General features: G+C 39.5%; 1 protein-coding gene across 1 annotated transcript in view; it reads left to right on the top strand.

Moving 5' to 3' along the window:
* Positions 1 to 22,124, top strand: part of CSMD3 (CUB and Sushi multiple domains 3) — a 2,093,798-nt gene that overhangs the window by 2,056,350 nt on the left and 15,324 nt on the right. The window contains exons 66-69 of the mRNA XM_069731799.1: positions 1,968 to 2,033; positions 14,301 to 14,459; positions 19,902 to 20,014; positions 21,501 to 21,588. Of these exons, the coding sequence (XP_069587900.1) occupies positions 1,968 to 2,033; positions 14,301 to 14,459; positions 19,902 to 20,014; positions 21,501 to 21,588 (426 nt within the window). The remainder of the gene's footprint in view (positions 1 to 1,967; positions 2,034 to 14,300; positions 14,460 to 19,901; positions 20,015 to 21,500; positions 21,589 to 22,124) is intronic.

The following is a 22,124-nucleotide window of genomic DNA, read 5'->3' as shown; positions in this document are numbered from 1 at the left end:
TCTACTAGAAAGTATTGGGCAACCTATTCTTTCCCACATATTATCAAAATTAGGTCCACTTTTCAATAATTGAAAAAGTAAGTTGGCTGTTCTCTGTAAACCTTTTCTCTAAGCCCAAGTTTATCTTGTCTTGTATGGTTGCCTGTGGTAATTGCAATTTATCATATGGCTTTTCAATTAGGGTTTGGTGCACATATTTTTTCCTTTATTACCTTTGTTCCAATTGTATATGTAAAATAGAAAAAAAGTTGATGTTTTATTAATCAGTATTTCGGTCCCTATATTACTCTACAATGTGTTAGGGTTGGCAGATTGCACTAAATAAAATAAATAATAAAGTGCAATCGCAACCCCGGTCCATCGTGCAGAGATGATAAACTGCTGCTAGTGAGCAATGACGGACCATACAGCGAGCGATTGCCTGGACACACTGTGTTAAAGCCACAAGTACAAGTATAGTTTAACACCAAGATTGTTGCCACAATTTTCCAAAGCTGTGGCAGAAATGTCACAATACATCAACGCAGCTTCAAGGGAATCTGTCAGCAGGTTTTTGATACCTCATCTGAGAGCAGCATAATGTAGGAAAAGAGACCCTGATTATTACGATGTTTCACTTTACTGGGTGCAGCAGTTATGACACAATCAGAGATTTTACATGTACCATCTAGCAGTGCTCAGAAAGCTGACCCCGTCCACACCACAGCTTTCTCTGTACACTGTATATTAACAGTAAACTGATTATCAAGAGGAGGGGGCAGGGTCAGACCAAAGTTCATGGGAGCTGTAGTCCAGGCAGTGATAACCTCCTGGTGCTAAAACATTCACTGTATTGAAACAAGAGCACACAGCCTAATAAGTGACACATCCCGTCATCTGTGTCTAAGCTCCTATCTTTTGTGGCCCTCAGATTGCATAGCAAAAACCTGCTGACAGATTCTCTTTAAGGTCATATTCCCACAATGAAATTAGGTTGCTTTTTTGCCACAACTTTCCAGAAAAACACCAAAATATTCAGCATTATTGCATGATGAGAACATTATAATCTGCTACATTTTTGTAATTTTTTTAAACAAATCTCCAAGTTTTTTTTAGATATCACCAAAAAATAATGTTGCATTTTATCATGTAAACATACTCTAAGGGTTAATTGCTTTGCTTCAATTTCCTTAATTGTGGCAAATTTTGCAATATGAAACATGGAATAAGCAGACTCCAAGTATTTGGAGTATTTTGGATATACTCTTGCTTATTCTGAAAGTTTAGTTATCTGCTGGATGTGCCCATTGAGGTGTTTAGTATTGATGAGCGAATATACTCGTTACTCGAGATTTCTCGAGCACGCTCGGGGGTCCTCTGAGTATATTTTAGTGCTCTGAAATTTAGTTTTTCTTGCTGCACCTGAATGATTTACATCAGCCAGTATAAGTACATGTGGGGGTAGCCTGGTTGCTAGGGAATCCCCACATGTACTTATGTTAGCTAACAGATGTAAATCATTCAGCTGCAGCAAGAAAAACTAAATCTCCGAGCGCTAAAAAATACTCGGAGGACCCCCGAGCGTGCTCGAGAAATCTCAAACGAGTATATTCGCTCATCACTAATGTTTAGAGATGCTATGAAGAAAGAGCTTTTCTGAAATCGTAAACACATGTTACCCAGGTTGGGCCACCCAAAAAAATGATGTGCCCTATTTATCTATGGAGGGGTGCGGTTGGTTGAATGTTTTGATAAAGGGGGTTTCAAGAATTTGTAACAGAGAAAAGTTAGCAATTTAGAGGTGTAGAACTGTGGAAAAGGAGCGAGATGAATAAAAGGTCTTACAAAGTAAAATAAGGTAGGGATAGGCAATCAATTTTTTTTTACCTTGGAGTTCTTAAGAAAGAAAATAATAACTTAATAATTATCTATTTTATGTAATGCATTTTATAATTGTTTAACTTACTAGAATAATTCTGTATTTGTAGCTGGTTCCAAACCATTTGAGAATAAAACAAAGCCAGTTATGGGGACTCCAGGCCCAAAACTAAATGGTAAGAGTAATACATTTTTATTGGTTTTTTAAATTAAAAGTCAGAATTTTAAAGTAAAAAAATATGTCTTCCCAATGTTTTGCAATGTTTAGATCTGTCACATGTCTATTTTTCACTTTTTTATCTTTATTAAATAGAACCTGTCAGCGCAATTTTGTAATGTACAGTAAAGGCAAGGCTGTAATGGTGCCATAATACTGATTAAATTGATACCTTTGTGGAATAAATTTGCTCTGTTGCTCTTCTTTAATTACCATTTGTAATTTTCTGCTAATTAGATTTTGGTGCACAGGGGCCTGGACTTTGCACTGGGTCTTCTCCATCTCTGTGAATCCCTGGCCCCTTCACCTGCCCCTGGCTTTTGAATGACCTGATTCATCTGTGTGACATCTCAGCAGTGACCTGTCATTCAAAGACTGGAGGCAGGTGGAGGGGCCGGGGAATCACAGACAGGGAGGGGAAGACCCAGTGCACAGTCACGCCCCTGTGCACCAAAATCTAATAAGGAGGAAATTTCAAATGTTGAATAAAGAAGAACAACAGAGCGGATTTATTCCCCAAAGGTATAAATGTAATCAGTACTACAGGTCAATTACAGCCATGTCATTACTTTGCATTACAAAATTGTGCTGACAGTTTATCTTTAAATGTAACTCCTTCAAAAAGTTCCTTAAATAAGGATACTCAATAAGAAATCAACACTTCTTGCCATTTCAATTTTCTTAGAATTCACTAAATCATTTGTAAAGTTGTAAATCAAACACATTGTGAAATGCAAACATTGTTTCCCCACAAGGTCTCATGTTAAGTTTACACAAATTGGGTGAATTGATTTACTTATCAAAAATACCGTGTTTATTGTTCTAAAATAAACAAATAACCATATTCTAATTCAATAATGATAATGAAGAGTCGTTATGTTGTAAACAGCTCATCTAAGAGTTTAATAAATTTATGATGAATTTTGTCTCTGTAGTAATAGTTTTGTTTGTTTTTATGTGTTTTTTTTTGCTTAATGTATTAGATACATTTAGTTTACTATGAATGATAGTTGTTGTGTACTCAAAAGAAGACACTGTTTTTATAATAGTAAATTATCCGGTCAATTTATTTGCTTAGTTTTAAATGTGTATTTATGGGAATTGGACAGTAAAAGGAACATGAGAGAACTACCCCTTTGAATAAAAATTAATAAAAGCAAGTAAGTAAATAAATAGTATTAGTACATGTAAATGATATAGGGTACTTGGTTGACACTATTTTGATCAAAAAGCATATAAGCTATCCCACTACGACAAGGTGAACCCATTAAGGGTGGTCCTATCTCTAGCTTTAAACATATCCACGTAATAGCAGGCCTCAATAGATGGGGACAGAACAGGTCTGATGACTGTTTAAGGAATTGATTACATTTGTGCCAAATTTTATTGTGGTAGCAATTATTATGGTTGGCAGATCGCACTAAATATAAAGATGAAGTGTGATCACAACCGGTGGTCTGCCGTGCGGAGATGTAAAACCACAGCTAATGAACAATGGCAAAAGTGAGCAGCATCTTGAAACCACACGGGGTTAAATGTCACCCATTGTGAACAGAAAGTAATTACTCAGCTCTGTTAGCTTCACAGAGGGGTAGAAACAATATGGCGCAGCTAGATGCCACACTAATGGAAAAGGCACTATGAGAAAACCCCTGTTACTTCACAGGTGACCGCTACCCTCTCAGGGGCAAGGGAACAGGTAGTGGACACAGTCACAGCATATGCACTCATACGAACTCCTCTACAGAGGTACCGGAATTTTAAGGCTATGTGCACAAATTCGTGTTTTTTGCGTTTTTTTTCAAGTTTTTTCTCTATAAAAACGCTAAAATACTCTCACATTAAGCATCCCATTTTTAGAATGCATTCCGCATTTTTTGTGCACATGCTGCATTGTTTTTCCACGGCGGAATCGCATTCCGGAAAAAACACAGCATTGTTCATTCTTTTGTGGATTTTGGGGGTTATCATTGTTCATTCTTTTGTGGAATTTCGGGGATTCCGTACACATAGGAATGCATTGATCCGCTTACTTCCTGCATGGGGCTATGCCCACCATGTGGGAAGTAAGCGGATCATATGTGGTTGGTACCCAGGGTGGAGGAGAGGAGACTTTCCTCCAGGCCCTGGGAACCATATAATTGTTCAAAAAAAGGATTAAAATAAAAATCATGATATTCTCACCTTCCGGCATTCTCGGCAGCCTTCCCGCTCCTCGCGATGCTCGCGTTCCTAATAATGCCTCTCGGCAATGACCTGTGATGACGTAGTGGTCTCGTGAGGATCAGCATCTTCACATGGCCTGCGGAGGGCAAAGCACACGCAGGTAAGTACGTCGCCACGCCGTGCTTGGCGGGCGTACGTGCGGTCGTGGGCCCCGGTGTCTCTTCACCCGGAAGTGAAGCAAAAGCTTCCAGGCTTAATCAGGAGAAGAATCGACGCTTGCTCTGGGGACAGCGGCAATGCGCAGGCACACACAATATGGCTGCGACCGGGAAGTAACAAGGACTTCCGGGTGCAACAGGAAGAAGATGTTGGTCTCCATTATGAAAGGACACCAGCGCTGATACTCCCCTCAGGACTCAGCGGTGCCTTCCTTAGAAGACACAGCAAATGCACCTTGCAGCCGTACAAGCAGCAGCGGACGCTCCAAGCAGAGCAGATCCTTCACAAGGAGCGCCAAGGAAAAGAGACCCGATCTACCTCTCAGCCTATGCCTCTGACTCCTCCTCTTCAGCCGGTACCTTTGCCGATAGCTTCACTGGGTAAGTGTGTATCCTACCCTATTAAGCTGGATATGTCTACATGGACAAAAGCCCCAAAGTAGATGCGGCAGTAGCGTCCACGTCCAGAAAGTCCTTACTGCCAGTAGAGTATTCTGGTTCCTTACAAGACCCACTGGACCGTAAAGCTGACTCTCTTTTAAAGAGGGCATGGGAATCATGCACAGGGGCATTTAAACCGGCTATATTCAGCTACGTGCACGGCAAGATCCATGCTAATCTGGTTGAATAACCTAGAGGAAGGTTTAAAAAGCGGTCTCTCTAGAGATAAACTAATCTCTTCTATACTCTTGATCAGAGGTGCTACAGCCTTCTTGGCGGATTCATCTGCTGACTCTATTCGGTTAGCAGCTAAATCAGCAGGTCTGATCAATGCAGCACGCCGAGCTCTTTGGCTAAAGGGTTGAAAAGGAGATCCTCAAACGAAATCTAAACTATGTGGCCTATAATGTCAGGGTGAGTACCTGTTTGGTACAAAACTAGATGAAATCCTGACCAAAGCGGGTAAGAGGAAAAAGGGATTCCCTAATAAATTATTTTCCGTCTTATAGGAAAGCATTCCAGAAGCCCATATTTAATAAAAGAAAGGATTTTAAAAACCAGGACCGCTGGGCTAATAGAGATACAAAGAGGTACATTTTTCGGAAAGCACCAATTTAAAATGGAAGACAAACCACATTAGGACAGATTTAGCAGTAACATAGTAACATAGTAACATAGTTAGTAAGGCCGAAAAAAGACATTTGTCCATCCAGTTCAGCCTATATTCCATCATAATAAATCCCCAGATCTACGTCCTTCTACAGACAGAGTAGGTGGTAGATTGTCTGTTTTCTCCAAACAATGGCAAATAATAACTTCCAACTCTTGGGCAACTAGCCTCATAACTTCAGGCCTAAAATTAAAATTTGCCCGAGTCCCTCCGGACTCATTACTGTTGACTTCTTTAAAGTCTCAATCTCAACAGGGGTTTTTGGAGCAGGAAATAATAAATCTCCTATCCAAAGGGGTATTAGTAGAAGTCCCGTTTCATCAGAGGGGAAAGGGATTTTATTCCCCTTTATTTTTTATTCCAAAACCAGGTGGGTCATATAGAACTATAATAAATCTTAAGAAATTGAATATCTTTTTAGAAAACAAAATCTTCAAAATGGAGTCTATCCGATCCACTGTAAAACTTCTGTTTCCCAGTTGCTTTATGGCAGTGCTCGACCTAAAAGATGCATATTACCATCTACCAATTTTTATCGAACCTCAGCAGTATCTTTGTGTGGCGGTCATGATGAAGGGACAAGTACATCATTTTCAACATACTGCAATAACCTTTGGACTGTCAATAGCTTTTAGAGTCTTTACCAAATTAATGTCAGAAGTGATGTCATATTTAAGGTTAAAAGATACCATCACAGTCCCATACTTAGATAACCTTTTAGTGGTGGGAAATTCCCCTTCACAATGTCAATAGCACCTGTTTGATACAATTTCATTCCTGCAGGAATTGGGATGGTTGATTAATTGGGAAAAATCCAGATGGTCTACGACAACCGGCCAAACATTCCTACGTCTTATCATAGACCCTGTAAGCCAGAGGTGTTTTCTTCCAGAATCTAAACAGTTAACAATAAGAAACAAAGTACAATCAGTAGTTAATGACCCTATAATTTCCCTCAGAGAAGGCATGCCCCTTCTTGGTTCCTTCACATCATGCATTCTGGCTGTCCCATGGGCTCAATTCCATACTAGATGATTACTAGTGTTGAGCATTCCGATACCGCAAGTATCGGGTATCGGCCGATACTTGCGGTATCGGAATTCCGATACCGAGATCCGATACTTTTGTGGTATCGGGTATCGGTATCGGATACATAGAGATGTGTAAAATAAAGAATTAAAATAAAAAATATTGATATATTTACCTCTCCGGCGGCCCCTGGTGAGTCCGCGGGTAACCAGCAGGCTTCGTTGTTCAAAATCAGCGCTTTTAGGACCTGAGAAACACGTCCCGGCTTCTGATTGGTCGCGGGCCGCCCATGTGACCGCCACGCGCCCAATCACAAGCCGCGACGTCACCGCAAGCTATTAGCGCGCTCATTTTTGAAAAATGAGCGTGTTAATGACTTTCAAAGACGTAGCGGCTTGTGATTGGTCGCGGCCACGCGACCAATCACAAGCCGCGACGTCACCGCAAGCTATTAACGCGCTCATTTTTAAAAATGAGCGCGTTAATGGCTTTCAAAGACGTAGCGGGTTGTGATTGGTCGTGGCCGCGACCAATCACAAGCCGCGACGTCACCGCAAGCTATTGACGCGCTCATTTTTAAAAATGAGCGCGTTAATGGCTTTGAAAGACATAGCGGCTTGTGATTGGTCGCGTGGCCGCGACCAATCACAAGCCGCTACGTCTTTGAAAGTCATTAACGCGCTCATTTTTCAAAAATGAGCGCGCTAATAGCTTGCGGTGACGTCGCGGCTTGTGATTGGTCGCGGCCACGCGACCAATCACAAGCCGCTATGTCTTTCAAAGCCATTAACGCGCTCATTTTTAAAAATGAGCGCGTCAATAGCTTGCGGTGACGTCGCGGCTTGTGATTGGTCGCGGCCACGCGACCAATCACAAGCCGCTATGTCTTTCAAAGCCATTAACGCGCTCATTTTTAAAAATGAGCGCGTCAATAGCTTGCGGTGACGTCGCGGCTTGTGATTGGTCGCGGCCGCGACCAATCACAACCCGCTACGTCTTTGAAAGCCATTAACGCGCTCATTTTTAAAAATGAGCGCGCTAATAGCTTGCGGTGACGTCGCGGCTTGTGATTGGTCGCATGGCGGTCACATGGGCGGCCCGCGACCAATCAGAAGCCGGGACGTGTTTCTCAGGTCCTAAAAGCGCTGATTTTGAACAAAGAAGCCTGCCGGTTACCCGCGCTGAGTTCAGGGGCCGCCGGAGAGGTAAATATATCAATATTTTTTATTTTTATTCTTTATTTTACACCTCCCTATGGATCCCAGGGCCTGAAGGAGAGTTTCCTCTCCTTCAGACCCTGGGAACCATGAGAATACCTTCCGATACTTGATGTCCCATTGACTTGTATTGGTATCGGATATCGGTATCGGCGATATCCGATATTTTTCGGGTATCGGCCGATACTATCCGATACCGATACTTTCAAGTATCGGACGGTATCGCTCAACACTAATGATTACAGTATACAATTTTACAGGAAGAAGAGAGACTACAGGGTCATTTAGGTAGTCGTCTATTCCTACCAATGGAAGTAATCGAAACCCTGACCTGGTGGCTAGAGCCAAATCACCTAGTAAGTGGGGCCCCTTGGGTGGTTAAACACTCAAAAACATTTTTTACTGATGCCAGTCTTAGTGGTTGGGGAGCACATCTAAGAGATCAGATAGTTCAAGGTTAGTGGTCTATTAGGGAGTCAAATGATTCATCTAATAAAAGGGAGCTAAAAGCCATCTATCATGCCATGTGTAAATTCCTTCCGCAGTTACACAGAACACACACAAAAATATTATCAGACAAGATGACGTCCGTCGCATATATCAATCATCAAGGAGGAACAAAATCAGGAGCTCTCATATCTATAGAAGGCGACATCCTAACTATGGCCGAGAAACATCATCTATCCTTGTCAGCACTGCATGTCAGAGGAGTAGACAATTCAAAGGCGGATTTTCTCAGCCATCATACCCTCCACCAAGGGTAATCAACCGTTATATTTTCACAATGATAACTGAGAAATGGGGCACACCTGAAATAGATCTTTTCGCAACAAGGAGCAACAGACAAGTCAAAAACTTTGCTTCACTATTTCTGACCGATAATCCCAAAATCCTCGATACCCTTCAAGTTCCGTGGACATACCGGCAAGCATATGCATTTCCTCCACTGATACTTCTTCCAACCGTAATCAGGAAGATTAGGGAGGACAGAGCAAACATGATTCTAATAGCACCATTTTGGCCCCACAGACCATGGTTGTCCTGGCTCAGAGCCATGTCAATCTCGGATCCATGGATTCTCTCAAAAATTCAGGATCTCCTCTCCCAGGGCCCCTTCAACCACCCTCATGTGAAGGGCCTACGATTGACAGCCTGGAATTTGAAAGGCAGCTACTAAAGCTAAAAGGCTTTTCAGATAAGTTAATTGATGCCCTTCTACTTAGTAGAAAGAGGACTACAACAACTATATATGTAAGGGTATGGAGGAAATTTCTTAGTTTCTACCCAGCAGCACTTTCAAAAGAAATTCCCATTCCCGCTGTCTTAGAGTTTCTCCAAAGAGGGCATGATTTAGGCCTATCAGTCAGTACTTTGAAAGTACAGGTTTCTACTCTAGGGACCTTATATAGTCACAATATTGCAGGAGATTGGTTGGTAACCAGATTTATTTCAGCATGCCAAAGGCCAGAACCAGTCCAAATTCCCCACACACCGCCATGTGATCTTAATCTAGTCCTCGAAGCCTTGACAGGGCACCCATACGAGCCACTACACTCAACCCACATAAAATACGTCTCCCTTTAGACAGCTCTTCTTGTTGCTCTACTATCAGCAAGAAGAGTAAGTGACATTCAGGCATTATCAATAGATCCTCCTTTTCTTTTCCAGGATAGAATTGTCCTAAAAATAGACACTTCTTACTTACCTAAAGTAGGAACCAAATTCCACAGATCTCAAGAAATCTTCCTTCCTTCCTTCTATAGTAACCCCGCAAATCAGGAAGAGGAAAAATACCATACACTAGATGTAAGAAGGGCCATAATAGCTTAACTAGACAGAACTAGCCTCTGGAGGAACAGCAAGGCTCTCTTTGTTTCCTTCCAGGGCCATAAGAAAGGATCTGGAGTCACGAAAGGTACATTATCCCGGTGGCTTCGGGATGCAATAAGCCTGGCTTATTCATCAAAAGGGGAGCATCTGCCTGAGATAGTAAAAGCACACACCACCCGGGCGATAGCATCATCCTGGGCTGAAAGAGCGAAGGTCCCAATAGAATTAATATGTAAGGCCGCAACTTGGTCTTCTCCTACTACCTTTTACAGTCATTATAGATTGGACTTTTCCTCCTCCACTGACTTATCTTTCAGTAGATCAGTTCTTAACAAGGTGATCCCACCCAAATGACTATCTCTGAAAGTCTCTCAAGTGGATGCTGTCGTGGCGAAGAGAAAGAAACTGATTACTTACCGGTAATACTCTTTTATAGAGCCACGACAGCACCCCTTCACTTCCCTCCCTAATAAGTTCTTTTGCATAAGAGCACTGATAAGGGTGAATAGTTCTTTAGTTACTCATACATAAGTTAACTAAATGTAAATAACAATATTGAATTGCCTACTAAAACTGGTGGGCGATTCCTCATTCTCTGTAACCCAACTGTGGGAGCGAGGAGGACCGGCCCTTTTATCTCTCCATAGGGTTTCCTGTTCCTAGGGGCGGATTTCCTCTCTCAAGTGGGTGCTTTCATGGCTCTATAAAAGAGTATTACCGGTACGTAATCCTTTTTCTTTGTAGTGACAACTGGGGAGAAGGAGTGAAGGAGATATGAGGGAATAGGGTCGCCGGTGCAAGTTGTAGGACGAGAAGAAGCAAGGAGCCTGGAAACTTCTGTGACAGGCTCAAAGGTAGAAAGTGAGTTTGAGGTGGGTGTGGGAAGGGTGTTCAGGCTATGAGGGGACTGTGCAAAAGTGTCCTAACGGATATGGTTGATTTTGTCTAGGAAATAAGTAGCCAGATCGTCAGCGATGAGGTTGGTGACTGGGGCCTGTATTTTAGGACTCAGGAGGGAGTGGAAAGTTTTAAAAAGTTGTTTTATAATACACTAAATGTGTATTTATGGTGACTGGACATAAAAGGTATACGAGAAAACTACCCCTTACAGCATGTAGCCTAATATAATTTGAGTTGTCTTTTTGAAAAAAATGGGCAATTGTAGGAAATCATTAAAAATGTCAAGCTGAAAATTACTTATGCTTTGATGCCACTGCCACCATTACATTTTTCCCAGAAGTTCTTGATTTACAGGGCTGCAGAAGTGATATCACACCTACAACACATGACTACTGCAGACAAATACTTTCTTCCTCAGCAGAAATGTTGAAGTCAGGACTGATCACATGTTTTAGACAGTATGTCGCCACTGCAGACACATCACAAAAAAATCCTATAAGCAAGGTAAAGATGGCCCTTTAACTGTAGGGTCATCACAAATTAGGTAATAGTTTGTTATTTTTAAGCATTTTAAGCGTTGCTACTGCCCCAGTTCTTTTTTAAATGGACATTGACATTTAATCTTCCATTAAACATCACAAAATTTCTAAATTTCTAAAAATTTTCTTGACTATTGAAACTGTTTTTGTATATGCTTAATCAAATGTTTATCAAAGTATAAAAATATAGCTGATATATCAATTATGACAAAATTGTTAGACTTGCCCGTTTTTCTTTTTGTACATACAAATATCTACAATAGTGAAATTGAACATTGAATGGAAAAATACACATCATTATTTATTTTTTCTTGAATTTAGACTTTATTAGCAATCTTTTAGTTGCTACTTTATATAATAAAAGTGCCTCATTAAGCTTAGTAGAAAAGGAGCCATTGCTTTATTCTTTTTCTTATGGTAACATCATGTAGCAGCAAATCATACATGTTTCCTTTCAAACCATTCTGCTTTCCCAGTTTGCTCTTTGTCAACGAAAAAATGCTAAAAAAACCCACAAAATTCTTTATGGCAAGGTATTGTAGATGAATGAAAAGATTGTTTTCTAACAAGGAGTTTGTGTTTTTTTGTTTCTCTAAATATGAAAAAATAAATGTGATTATTCAAAAATGCTCTCTCATTAATCATCCTACTACATTTGATAAATTGCTCTTACCTATAATAGCTCAAATCTACAGATGAGCAAATAAGAGGATACATTCAAGTGAACTCGAATTGTACGTAAATTTAGCAATAATACTCAATCTCAAAATTGCAACTTTTTTGTAATTTGCTTTTGTGCGGACTCAGCATAATGGTGACCGCTGCTCGCCATTATTTCTGAACCGTAAAGTACCATCAAAAGGTTAAAAAAAGTAATAATTACACTCACCTTACCGCTCACGTCTTTGGCTTCTTTACTCCTCATCATCATACTCTTGGTCCATATTAAATTTTCTTACTGCTGTTGTGAGAGCTGAAACTTATGTCACTTGCGCGCTCAAGGTCATGCGTGCAAGTAATGTCATAATGCTACGACCTATTGCGCTCATTCAAAACCCTCCAGGACTCAGCAGAGCTAGAATTCATGGATTAAGGTACCGTCACACATAACGATTTCTTTAACGATATCGTTGCTTTTTGCGACGTAGCAACGATATCGTTAACGAAATCGTTATGTGTGACAGCGACCAACGATCAGGCCCCTGCTGGGAGATCGTTGGTCGCTGGGAGTGATCAGGACCTTTTTTTTGGTCGCTGATCACCCGCTGTCATCGCTGAATCGACGTGTGTGACGCCGATCCAGCGATGTGTTCACTGGTTACCAGGGTAAATACCGGGTTACTAAGCGCAGGGCCGCGCTTAGTAACCCGATGTTTACCCTGGTTACCATTGTAAATGTAAAAAAAAAAAACAGTACATACTCACATTCCGTTGTCTGTCACGTCCCTCACCTTCAGCTTCCCGCACTGACTGTGAGTGCCAGCCGTAAAGCACAGCGGTGACGTCACCGCTGTGCTCTGCTTTACGGCTGGCCGGCGCTCACAGTCAGTGCGGGAAACTTACGGTGAGGGACGTGACAGACACCGGAATGTGAGTATGTAGTGTTTTTTTTTTTTTACATTTACAATGGTAACCAGGGTAAACATCGGGTTACTAAGCGCGGCCCTGCGCTTAGTAACCTGATGTTTACCCTGGTTACCCGGGGACTTCGGCATCGTTGGTCGCTGGAGAGCTGTCTGTGTGACAGCTCTCCAGCGACCACACAACGACTTACCAATGATCACGGCCAGGTCGTATCGCTGGTCGTGATCGTTGGTAAATCGTTTAGTGTAATGGTACCTTTAGTGTGAGAAGCCTGGGGATTAAGCAGGGATCAAAAGATGCAACCAGGACTGTACGGTTTCCATTGAGGGGCTGAGGTCTGGAGAGGTGAGTGGTAAGGTGAAAATAAGGATTTTTTTTTACATATTATATTTATTTTGCTCTGTGGTTTCAAAAAAACATAGAGCATAGTGAGGGGCATTAAATTTTAATCTAATCTCCTGAGAAAAAAGAGTGGACAAATTCAAATGTTGCCTAATCTGCTCATCTAAACTCAGATCTCCAGATTTGTCTGTTTAAGTAAATTCTACTATTTTCTGCAAAATACCTGAATTGGTGGTGGCACATGAGCTCCAATTTTACTCAATTTGGAGATGTCTTACGTTTGTATTTTGATGTCGATAGAATTTGTAAATGATGCACAATTACTGAGATTGTAATTTGCTACAATTCTACAATATGTCAGTGGCAAAATTGCCTCAAAATCTGAATTTAAGATTATGTGGCCTATAGAGATGGGCAAAATTATTTGAATGGAACTGAATTGTACTTGAAACCTAAAAAATTCCACATTCTTCAGAATGCAAATTATTTGTAATTCACATTTTGCAAATTCACCCAAATGGTGGCCAGCTGTGACTCTGACTTTGCTGAAAGTTAAAAAAAACAACAACTTAATATTCACCACAAACCTGTCCTGGCAACCCTAAGCGACTACGATCACTAGAGATGAGTGGATAGATTGGCAGGACTTTGGTACACCACCCAGATAAGTGGAAAATGGCTGCTAACCAGGAGGTCCAAAAATCTCATGCCTTGTAAGCTGCCCAATGTGGCCTTTGATTGACATGGCTGGTTCAATGGCATCTGTGACACACACGACATTGCACCAGCCCTGGCTAATCAAACGCCACACTTGGGAGGCTAAAATATTAGAGATTTGTAGGCCTACCGACTAGTGGCCAGGTACTACTGACCTGGACGCTGGACCAGAATCTCGTGAATCAATCCACTCATCTCTAGTGGTTGTAATATATGAAGATGGAAATCATTAGCTATTAGTGATGATAACATCTGCCAAGATTCAAACTATGTAAATCACATGAATTTAACAATTAAATTTGATTTGCTACCTGGCTACTCGACCAGAGTCCCGCAAACCGATCAGCACATCTCTAATAACCACGTAGGTTTCCAGATTGACTAAGGATTGTAAAATTTGGGTATGTTGTCTTAAATTTGTCCCATTGACCCAGTCTAATTTCTTTACAGTAAAATCAATGGCTTGTAAATATAATTTTATTAAATAATTTCTCTCGTTAATATCATTTTTTTCTAGAGAAAAATCATTTTTCAATTTCCAACATACACTGATTATTTCTTCCTATTCTACAGTTCCGGATGACGTTTTTTCTCGGAATTACATATGGAAAGGCTTTTACAACTTGAAAGGAAAGAATCAGCCAATGAATTTGACAGTTAACAGTTACAATGTATCAACAGGGAAGGTGAATGCAACACTTATCAATAGTAACACAGAGTTCCTTTTGTCAGGTAATTATTGTTATTTCAGATAATACATAGTCCGGCTATATTTTATCAAACGTTTTTATATTCATTTTTCTTTGTTAGTCTTGTGAACTTTGAATGGTTTCCTAATTATATGGCACATGCCATGAAACATATAATGGCTGCTCTTGCAGAATGCTAAGGTTGCATTTTTGGTCTTTTGACATTTTTAGCTAAGTTTTAAAGTCTGTAAAGAACCAATGAAACTTTGCAGCTAATGATCTCTTTTTTTTCATCTGATTTCAAGTCATTTACCTATCTGAAATAGGCACATTTTTGCGTATTGAGAAAAGAATGGATCTCTGTTCAGTGACATTTATAGAAAACGCTTTCCAGTTAAACGTATCAGACTTGAATTTGCAAGCTGAGCTGTGCTGTCTGCAATAAAAATGTCCCTGCAACTTAATTAACTTGTTCACATATTTCCTTTTCGAAAATCCCATTTTTTTTTAGCAGTGGAATACATTACTAGCCTCCTATTTCCACTGACAATCCCAGTTTGTAATACTATATAATAGTACTAGGTTCCTGCAGGTTGGTAGAGCTTCTTCGCGAATTTCATGGGCATTAAAAGGTAGGGTAAGAGTTTCAATCGTAAAAATCTACATTTTAAGAATGTTTTATTTTATTTTGAGCCGTTTGTTAAGTAGGTACAATTGTTGGTGTTTATTTATTCAGGACAATATGGTAAAAATTATTTCATGTTATTTCATAATAATGAAAAAGAGAAAATTATATTCAATGATAGGGCTCATGCAGGCAACCATTTTAATCTGTCAAATGCTATCTGTGGTTTTTATGGATAGTCGCTCTTACCCTTGGGATCATTCACACTGTCCGTGAAAATAAAATTGCAGCATGCATTATTTGCCTCCGAGATTCAGATGGCACACACCTATTCAAGCCTATTGGTCTTTGAAAAAAATCGTATCGCACTCGGATGTCCGATTTTCACGGACAGACAGAATGGAGAAAGTGGAAAAATATTTATTTTTTTCTCCCCACTTCCAATAAAATTGGATCCAACTCTGATCACACCCTGATCAAATGCTGATCAGAGTGCGAATTGCATATTCAAACCAATTTTCTGGAATGAAGAGAAAATGGTCATGTAACCCTAGCCTTAGTGCTCATACGAGTGCTATACTTGTTTTTCACAGCTAGCATTCATACCTGTGACAGTCTATGAGGCTGCTCACTCGAGTAATTTTTTGGACCATGCAAAATTAGCAAGACATGTCTGATATTAATCTGAGTGTCGGATCTAACTCAGCAATGAAAGTTTATGGGTCCATCAAAAAATCAAACAGTAATTAGATGTCATCCGTGTGCTGTTTGGTTTACACTGACCTATGGAATAGAGAAAGTGGAGAAACTTTTTTTTTGCTCATCAGAGAAAAAAACGTATAAAAGTTTGATGATATTCTGATGAGAATGTGATTGGTTCATTTTTCTCACACGTCAAAAAACCTGACTATGATGAGCCCCTTAAACTTCTCATTGTTATTTTACAGGAAAGACATATATGTATATATATATATATATATATATATATATATATATATATATATATATATATATTGGTACCGTGTTAGCCAGTGGATAGAAAAATATTTTAAATTGAGAGTCCTCAGTGGTTCAACCACTGAGGACTCGCGATTCGAAACATTGTTATTTTAGTGACTCAGTGGAGAGAAACTGATATCAGAGCTGATTCTAAAGTTTTCTATGGTATATTTCTCAGGCATCCAGTGCATCCATTGCTCTGCCTGATCAAATCTACAGCAATTATTGTTCATAATTATTTATTTTATTTATATAGTGCCAACATATTCCTCAACAATTAACAATTCAATAAAAAAAAATCAGAAACACACCGGCATATAGTATGGGCCATTAGGTTTTTCTAAAAGTTATATTTGAGATCTACTTCACTGGGCCATGTACATACGATGATTTCTGTATGTGCTGAACAAATAAAAATAATTGCTAACAAACTGAAAATAATTCGTGAAAATATTAGATGTAAATCATATTATGGAAATGATAAGTTCCTGTTGATATTCCATAAAAATCTAAAGGCTCATTCAAATGTCAGTTTATCTCATCGAGTTCTTTCCATATTTTTCAAGGATGGAACATGTACCTTTTATAGCCTATGGAGCTGTCCACATGTCCGTGTATTTGTGCAGACTTATTGGTCCACATAAAATTATTGTCGGACTTGGATTCTCCCATCAAACTTGCCAATGCTATTTTATGGGTCTTTAAAAAAGTTGTGTATTATTCAAATGCGATTTGTGCACTGTCCATTTTTCACAGATTGATAAGAGAAACTTGAGAAACCTTCATTTTTTTAAATTTGAGAACTGATGAAACCTTGACCCATCTCTGATGGTAAAAACTGATACTTTGACTAAAGACGAAGAAATAAATTTGAGTGGAATTGAATTCTATGCAAAAATTGCAAAATGCTGATTTTTCTGTTATTTCAGTTTGCAAAGATTCAGCAAGATGGCAGCAATTTCGCTGAACTTTAGAGAGCTACCAAAGGGTTAAAAGATAAAACAAATAATTATACTCACCTCACCTTACTACTCTCCTCCCTATCCCCGCCGTTCCTCTCCATCACTCATCCTGTCCTTGCCACATCTTCTTATTATCATCACAAGCACTGAATCTGTGGGCTTCACTACCAGAACTCCCAGCCTAGTGTCTTGGCTCAAGCGCAAGCACGTATGGTCAAGGCTCATGACATGATGTTACAAAGTCATGAGCATACGTGAGCTTGACTAAAGGTACCGTTACACTAAGTGACGCTGCAGTGATATAGACAATGATCCGACCTAAACTAGATCGCTGGAGTGTCGCTGTTTAGGTCGCTGTAGAGACGTCAAACACAGCAACTCCAGAACGATGCAGGAGCGATCCAGTGACGTAACGGCGACTCACTTATCATTCTTGCTCCATGTAAAACATTGCTGGCGTCGTTGCTTTTGATGTCAAACATGACGATACACGTCGATCTAGCGACCAAATAAAGTTCTGGACTTCTAGCTCCGACCAGCGATATAACAGCGGGATCCAGATAACTGCTGCGTGTCAAACACAACGAGATCGCTATCCAGGACGCCTCAACATCACAGATTATTGTTGTTCTCGTTGCAAAGTTGCTGAGTGTGATGGTACCTTAGGGTGAAGAGGTCCAGAGACTCATCGCTTATGACAGCAATCAGAAGATGAGATGAGGAACAGAAGGGTGAGGAGCTAAGAGGCTTGAGAGGTGACCTGTAAGTTGAGTAGAAGTATTTTTATTTTTTTTACACATTTATTTATCATGCTCTGTGGTCTTCTGTAACCCCAGAGGATAATAACGGATATTCATTTTGCAGAGAATAACTTCTTTGCAAATCAAATATCACGGAAAAATCCACACGGAGTCAAATTTTTAATTAATCTGATCTGCTCATCTCTAACCAAACTATAATGAATCCTTGATCAAAAACACTGATGAAACTTGTTGTTTTTTTTTGCATACAAGAAAAATCACCAAAGTCTAGGAAAGGTGGAAATGCCCTTTTAACAGAGGCAAAAGGGAAGGAAACACCAAACTAGAGGGTCAAGGAATTGTAAATAAACAATAGAAAAGATGTGTAGTACAAAAAATAGTTTATTGATGATAAAAGCAAACAGAGAAAAAAGAAATTGGCAAAGTGGTGCTGGTCACGTACAGTGTGTATCCACCTATACAACCCACAACCAAAAGAATAAATGGACAACTGAACAAGATGCTATATAGAGCAAGAAATTGGACACTGTACAATGAGTAAACGTGCCCCAATAATAGATATAACATGTAATTATAGATAACATCCAGTGATGGCATGAGACACTTTAGTATGAGTATACATCGAGATAGCAGTACAAGGTGCACTATATGATAGGTGTATCAATAACTTTGCAGGTGCACTATCAAACAAGTTACATAGATGTTATGAATGGCTAATGCCTGAAGTCAAGAGATATATATATGTCCATATGTGGCAGGTTATTCAATAAAAAAGCATGTGCTTGAAAGATCAAAAATAGATAACCATTGTGGTCATAATATTATCTGAGAAAAGTGGTATAAAGATATATATGTGGCATAAGAGGACAAGAATGTTCCAAGTAATAAAGACCTAAGAGGACGATATGCAGCGCTGCGATATACCTCAGGTCTGTGAACTGTGAACTGTCCCAAATGCTGCTTAGAGTTGCCTAAATATAAAGTGAAATGGCTAGACCATCATGCTAATATGACCACTGTATACCAAAATCAGGTAAGTGCCAGAGAACAAAATGAATGGTTACCTATGTGGTTAGGTGGGTATGGGCAGACACGCTCCCCGACGTGCGTTTCGAATCGGAATCTTTCATCAGGGGAGATATTAGCATGATGGTCTAGCCATTTCACTTTATATTTAGGCTGCTCTAAGCAACATTTGGGGACAATTCACAGTTCACGGATCTGAGGTATATCGCAGCGCTGCATACCTTCCTCTTAAGTCTTTATTACTTGGAACATTCTTGTCCTCTTATGCCACATATATATCTTTATACCACTTTTCTCAGATGATATTATGACCACAATGGTTATCTGTTTTCGATCTTTCAAGCACATGCTTTTTTACTGAATAAACTGCCACATATGGACATATATATATCTCTTGACTTAAGGTATTAGTCATTCATAACATCTATGTAACTTGTTTGATAGTGCACCTGCAAAGTTGTTGATACACCTACCATATAGTGCACCTTGTACTGCTATCTCGATGTATACTCATACTAAAGTGTCTCATGCCATCACTGGATTTTATCTATAATTACATATTATATCTATTATTGGGGCACGTTTACTCATTGTATAGTGTACAATTTCTTGAATATCTTCTATACAGTGCACAACTCCTTGGATACTTTCCATACAGTGCACTTTTGTGATATTTCCATTGTCTTGGTTATGATTTGTTCTATATAGCATCGTGTTCAGTTGTCCATTATTTATTCTTTTGGTTGTGTGTTGTATGGGCGGATACACACTGTGTGTGACCAGCACGGCTTTGCCAATTTCTTTTTTCTCTGTTTGCTATTTTTGTACTACACATCTTTTCTATTGTTTATTTACAATTTCTTGACCCTCTAGTTCGGTGTTTCCTTCTCTTTTGCCTCTCGCATGTACCGAATGGTCTGCCATTCTCTCCATAGCAGGCATTGTAGTATATACTATTGTACATTTATATGGGATATTTATTGATTTTATTGCTTGTGAAGTGTCATTTTTTTTCCTTTTAACAGAGGTACAATTTTTGAATAATTTGTGTACAGTGCTAGATTTTACGTTTTTAGGCTTCTTGTTTCAATTATAACAATTTTATTTTTCAGGAATATACAAAAGCCAAGAAGCTCGCTTGATCCTGCACATAAATTCAGTAAAATCATCAGCCCACACTACCTTAAGCAAAATGAAAGATGAGAAATGGGCAATGGACGGATTTGTAAGCATAAATCAATTATAACATGTTTATCATGCTTGAGTGGATAAGAAATTGCTTCTGTGAATCAAGATGAATTAACATGGTATAAAGAGAGTAGTAGATTATGAGGAAAAAGCATGCAAGTGTTTTTATAGGAACTTTTCTTCCTGAGCCTAAAATAGAATACTCTCAGCCCAGAATAGATATAGTTTTGGTGACTAATAATCTACTCATTGTCAGCAATGTGTTTTATCCTGCAAATAAATTGATATAACCCAGTCACATCCAACATGTAACATCAGACTGTCCTATCAGAATGCAAGATGACCCTCTTCGGAACCGGTTGCTTCTGCAATAATTCTCGCCCCCATGTGAGAAGAAAATGCTAAGCTGATTTTGGGCTAAAACAGTGTTCCCCAACTCCGGTCCTCAAGAGCCACCAACAGGCCATGTTTTCAGGATTTCTTTAGTATTGCACAGGTGATAATTGCATCACCTGCACAGGCAACAATTCCATCACCTGTGCAACACTAAGGAAATCCTGAAAACATGACCTGTTGGTGGCTCTTGAGGACCGGAGTTGGGGAACACTGGGCTAAAACATAAGAAATGAGATGTTGAAGGTTAAAAAAATTGTCCTAGCAGCAGTTAATGTGAGAACAAGGGGTAATCGAATTTGCTAAAAATTTTTAATTTGGCAAGTCATGCAAATTCGATATGCCTTACTATACTTCCCCATCTCACATCTTTGTCTTCTATAGTTCTGCAGCTGCCATTATAATTAATTCCTGTGGAAGATATCATAAAAAAATCATTATCTCAAGAATACGAACTTTTGCAAAATTTGAGAATTAACTTCTCCTCAAATAGATTCACTCATGTCTAGTGATAACGTAAAAAATAATCATAACTGAATCTCCGGTGGTCCTTGCTGATCTCTATTAACTTTGCTGCATCAATCTAGTGCCCTTTTATCCAAACATCCATTACCACCAATCACTGACCTCAGTTCCGGACTGCTGAGACCATTGATTGGCTGAAAACTGTCACATGGTTGTACATGCTGTGAACAAAGACCGGCAGGGATCATTAGAGCATCAGTGCTTGAGTGTCAGGGTTTTTTTTGATTGATTTTTATTGATAACAATAAGATGTGGATATAAGTGAATATGCCATAAAAATGTTTTGCGCAAACCTTCAGAATTGTTTGTAATCCCAGGTCACATCTGCAGCATTCCTCTTGTAATATCATACTATCCTTAAAAGCCATTGTTATAATTTATCATACCAGTCTCTCGTCTTGACTACTGCATCTTACAAAGCCTGTAATAGAAAAATTGTCTTATTATCAAGTTTTATTCAATCATGAAAGGGCTGGTTAGTATATTTTTCCTTTGCAGGGTTATTGTATGAATCACACTTTTTCTTTTCAAGCACATGATTGAAAAATAATAATTGTACCAAGTTGTAAACAGAAATCAAAATTACATTGTGTTATGTTTGCAAGGTCTCAGCTGAACCAGATGGAGCTACATATGTTTTTCAAGGGTCTATTCATGGGAAAGACTATGGACAATTTGGATTAAGAAGTATAGGTATGTGATCATTTTGTGTCATGCTTTTACGTTGCGATAATATATAGCTATTTCCAAATTATGTTCTCTTTCTGCATTTGTAATTTCGCATTTCTTGTACCTGTTTCAAATTTCCCATTAGAACCATCTTTTTGGTTGTAGCCACTCATGCAGGTCCAAGGAAATAAAAGAATAGGAAGACTTCACCCATAAAACCATGAACAGTTATGAAAAATAACTACTTACTTTTGGCTAAACTATTGTAAGATGACAAGTGCTTAAACTAGGAGATTGGATGAAAATTGTTCATGCACATCTAAACAGGGTTTAACCGCTTTCTGACATTAGACATACTATCCCGTCAAGGTGGGGTGGGCCCGTATGCCCACCGACGGGATAGTACGTCATAGCGATCGGCCGTGCTCACGGGGGGAGCGCAGCCAATCGCGGCTGGGTGTCAGCTGACTATCGCAACTGACATCTGGCACTATGTGCTAGGAGCGGTCATGGACCACCCCCGGCACATTAACCCCCGACACAATGTGATGAAACATGAT

This window comes from Ranitomeya imitator, chromosome 6 (genome assembly GCF_032444005.1).
Source record: "Ranitomeya imitator isolate aRanImi1 chromosome 6, aRanImi1.pri, whole genome shotgun sequence".
Classification (NCBI taxonomy): domain Eukaryota; kingdom Metazoa; phylum Chordata; class Amphibia; order Anura; family Dendrobatidae; genus Ranitomeya; species Ranitomeya imitator.
The sequence above is the reverse complement of the archived record's forward strand: the minus strand, read 5'-3'. Positions and strand labels throughout refer to the sequence as shown.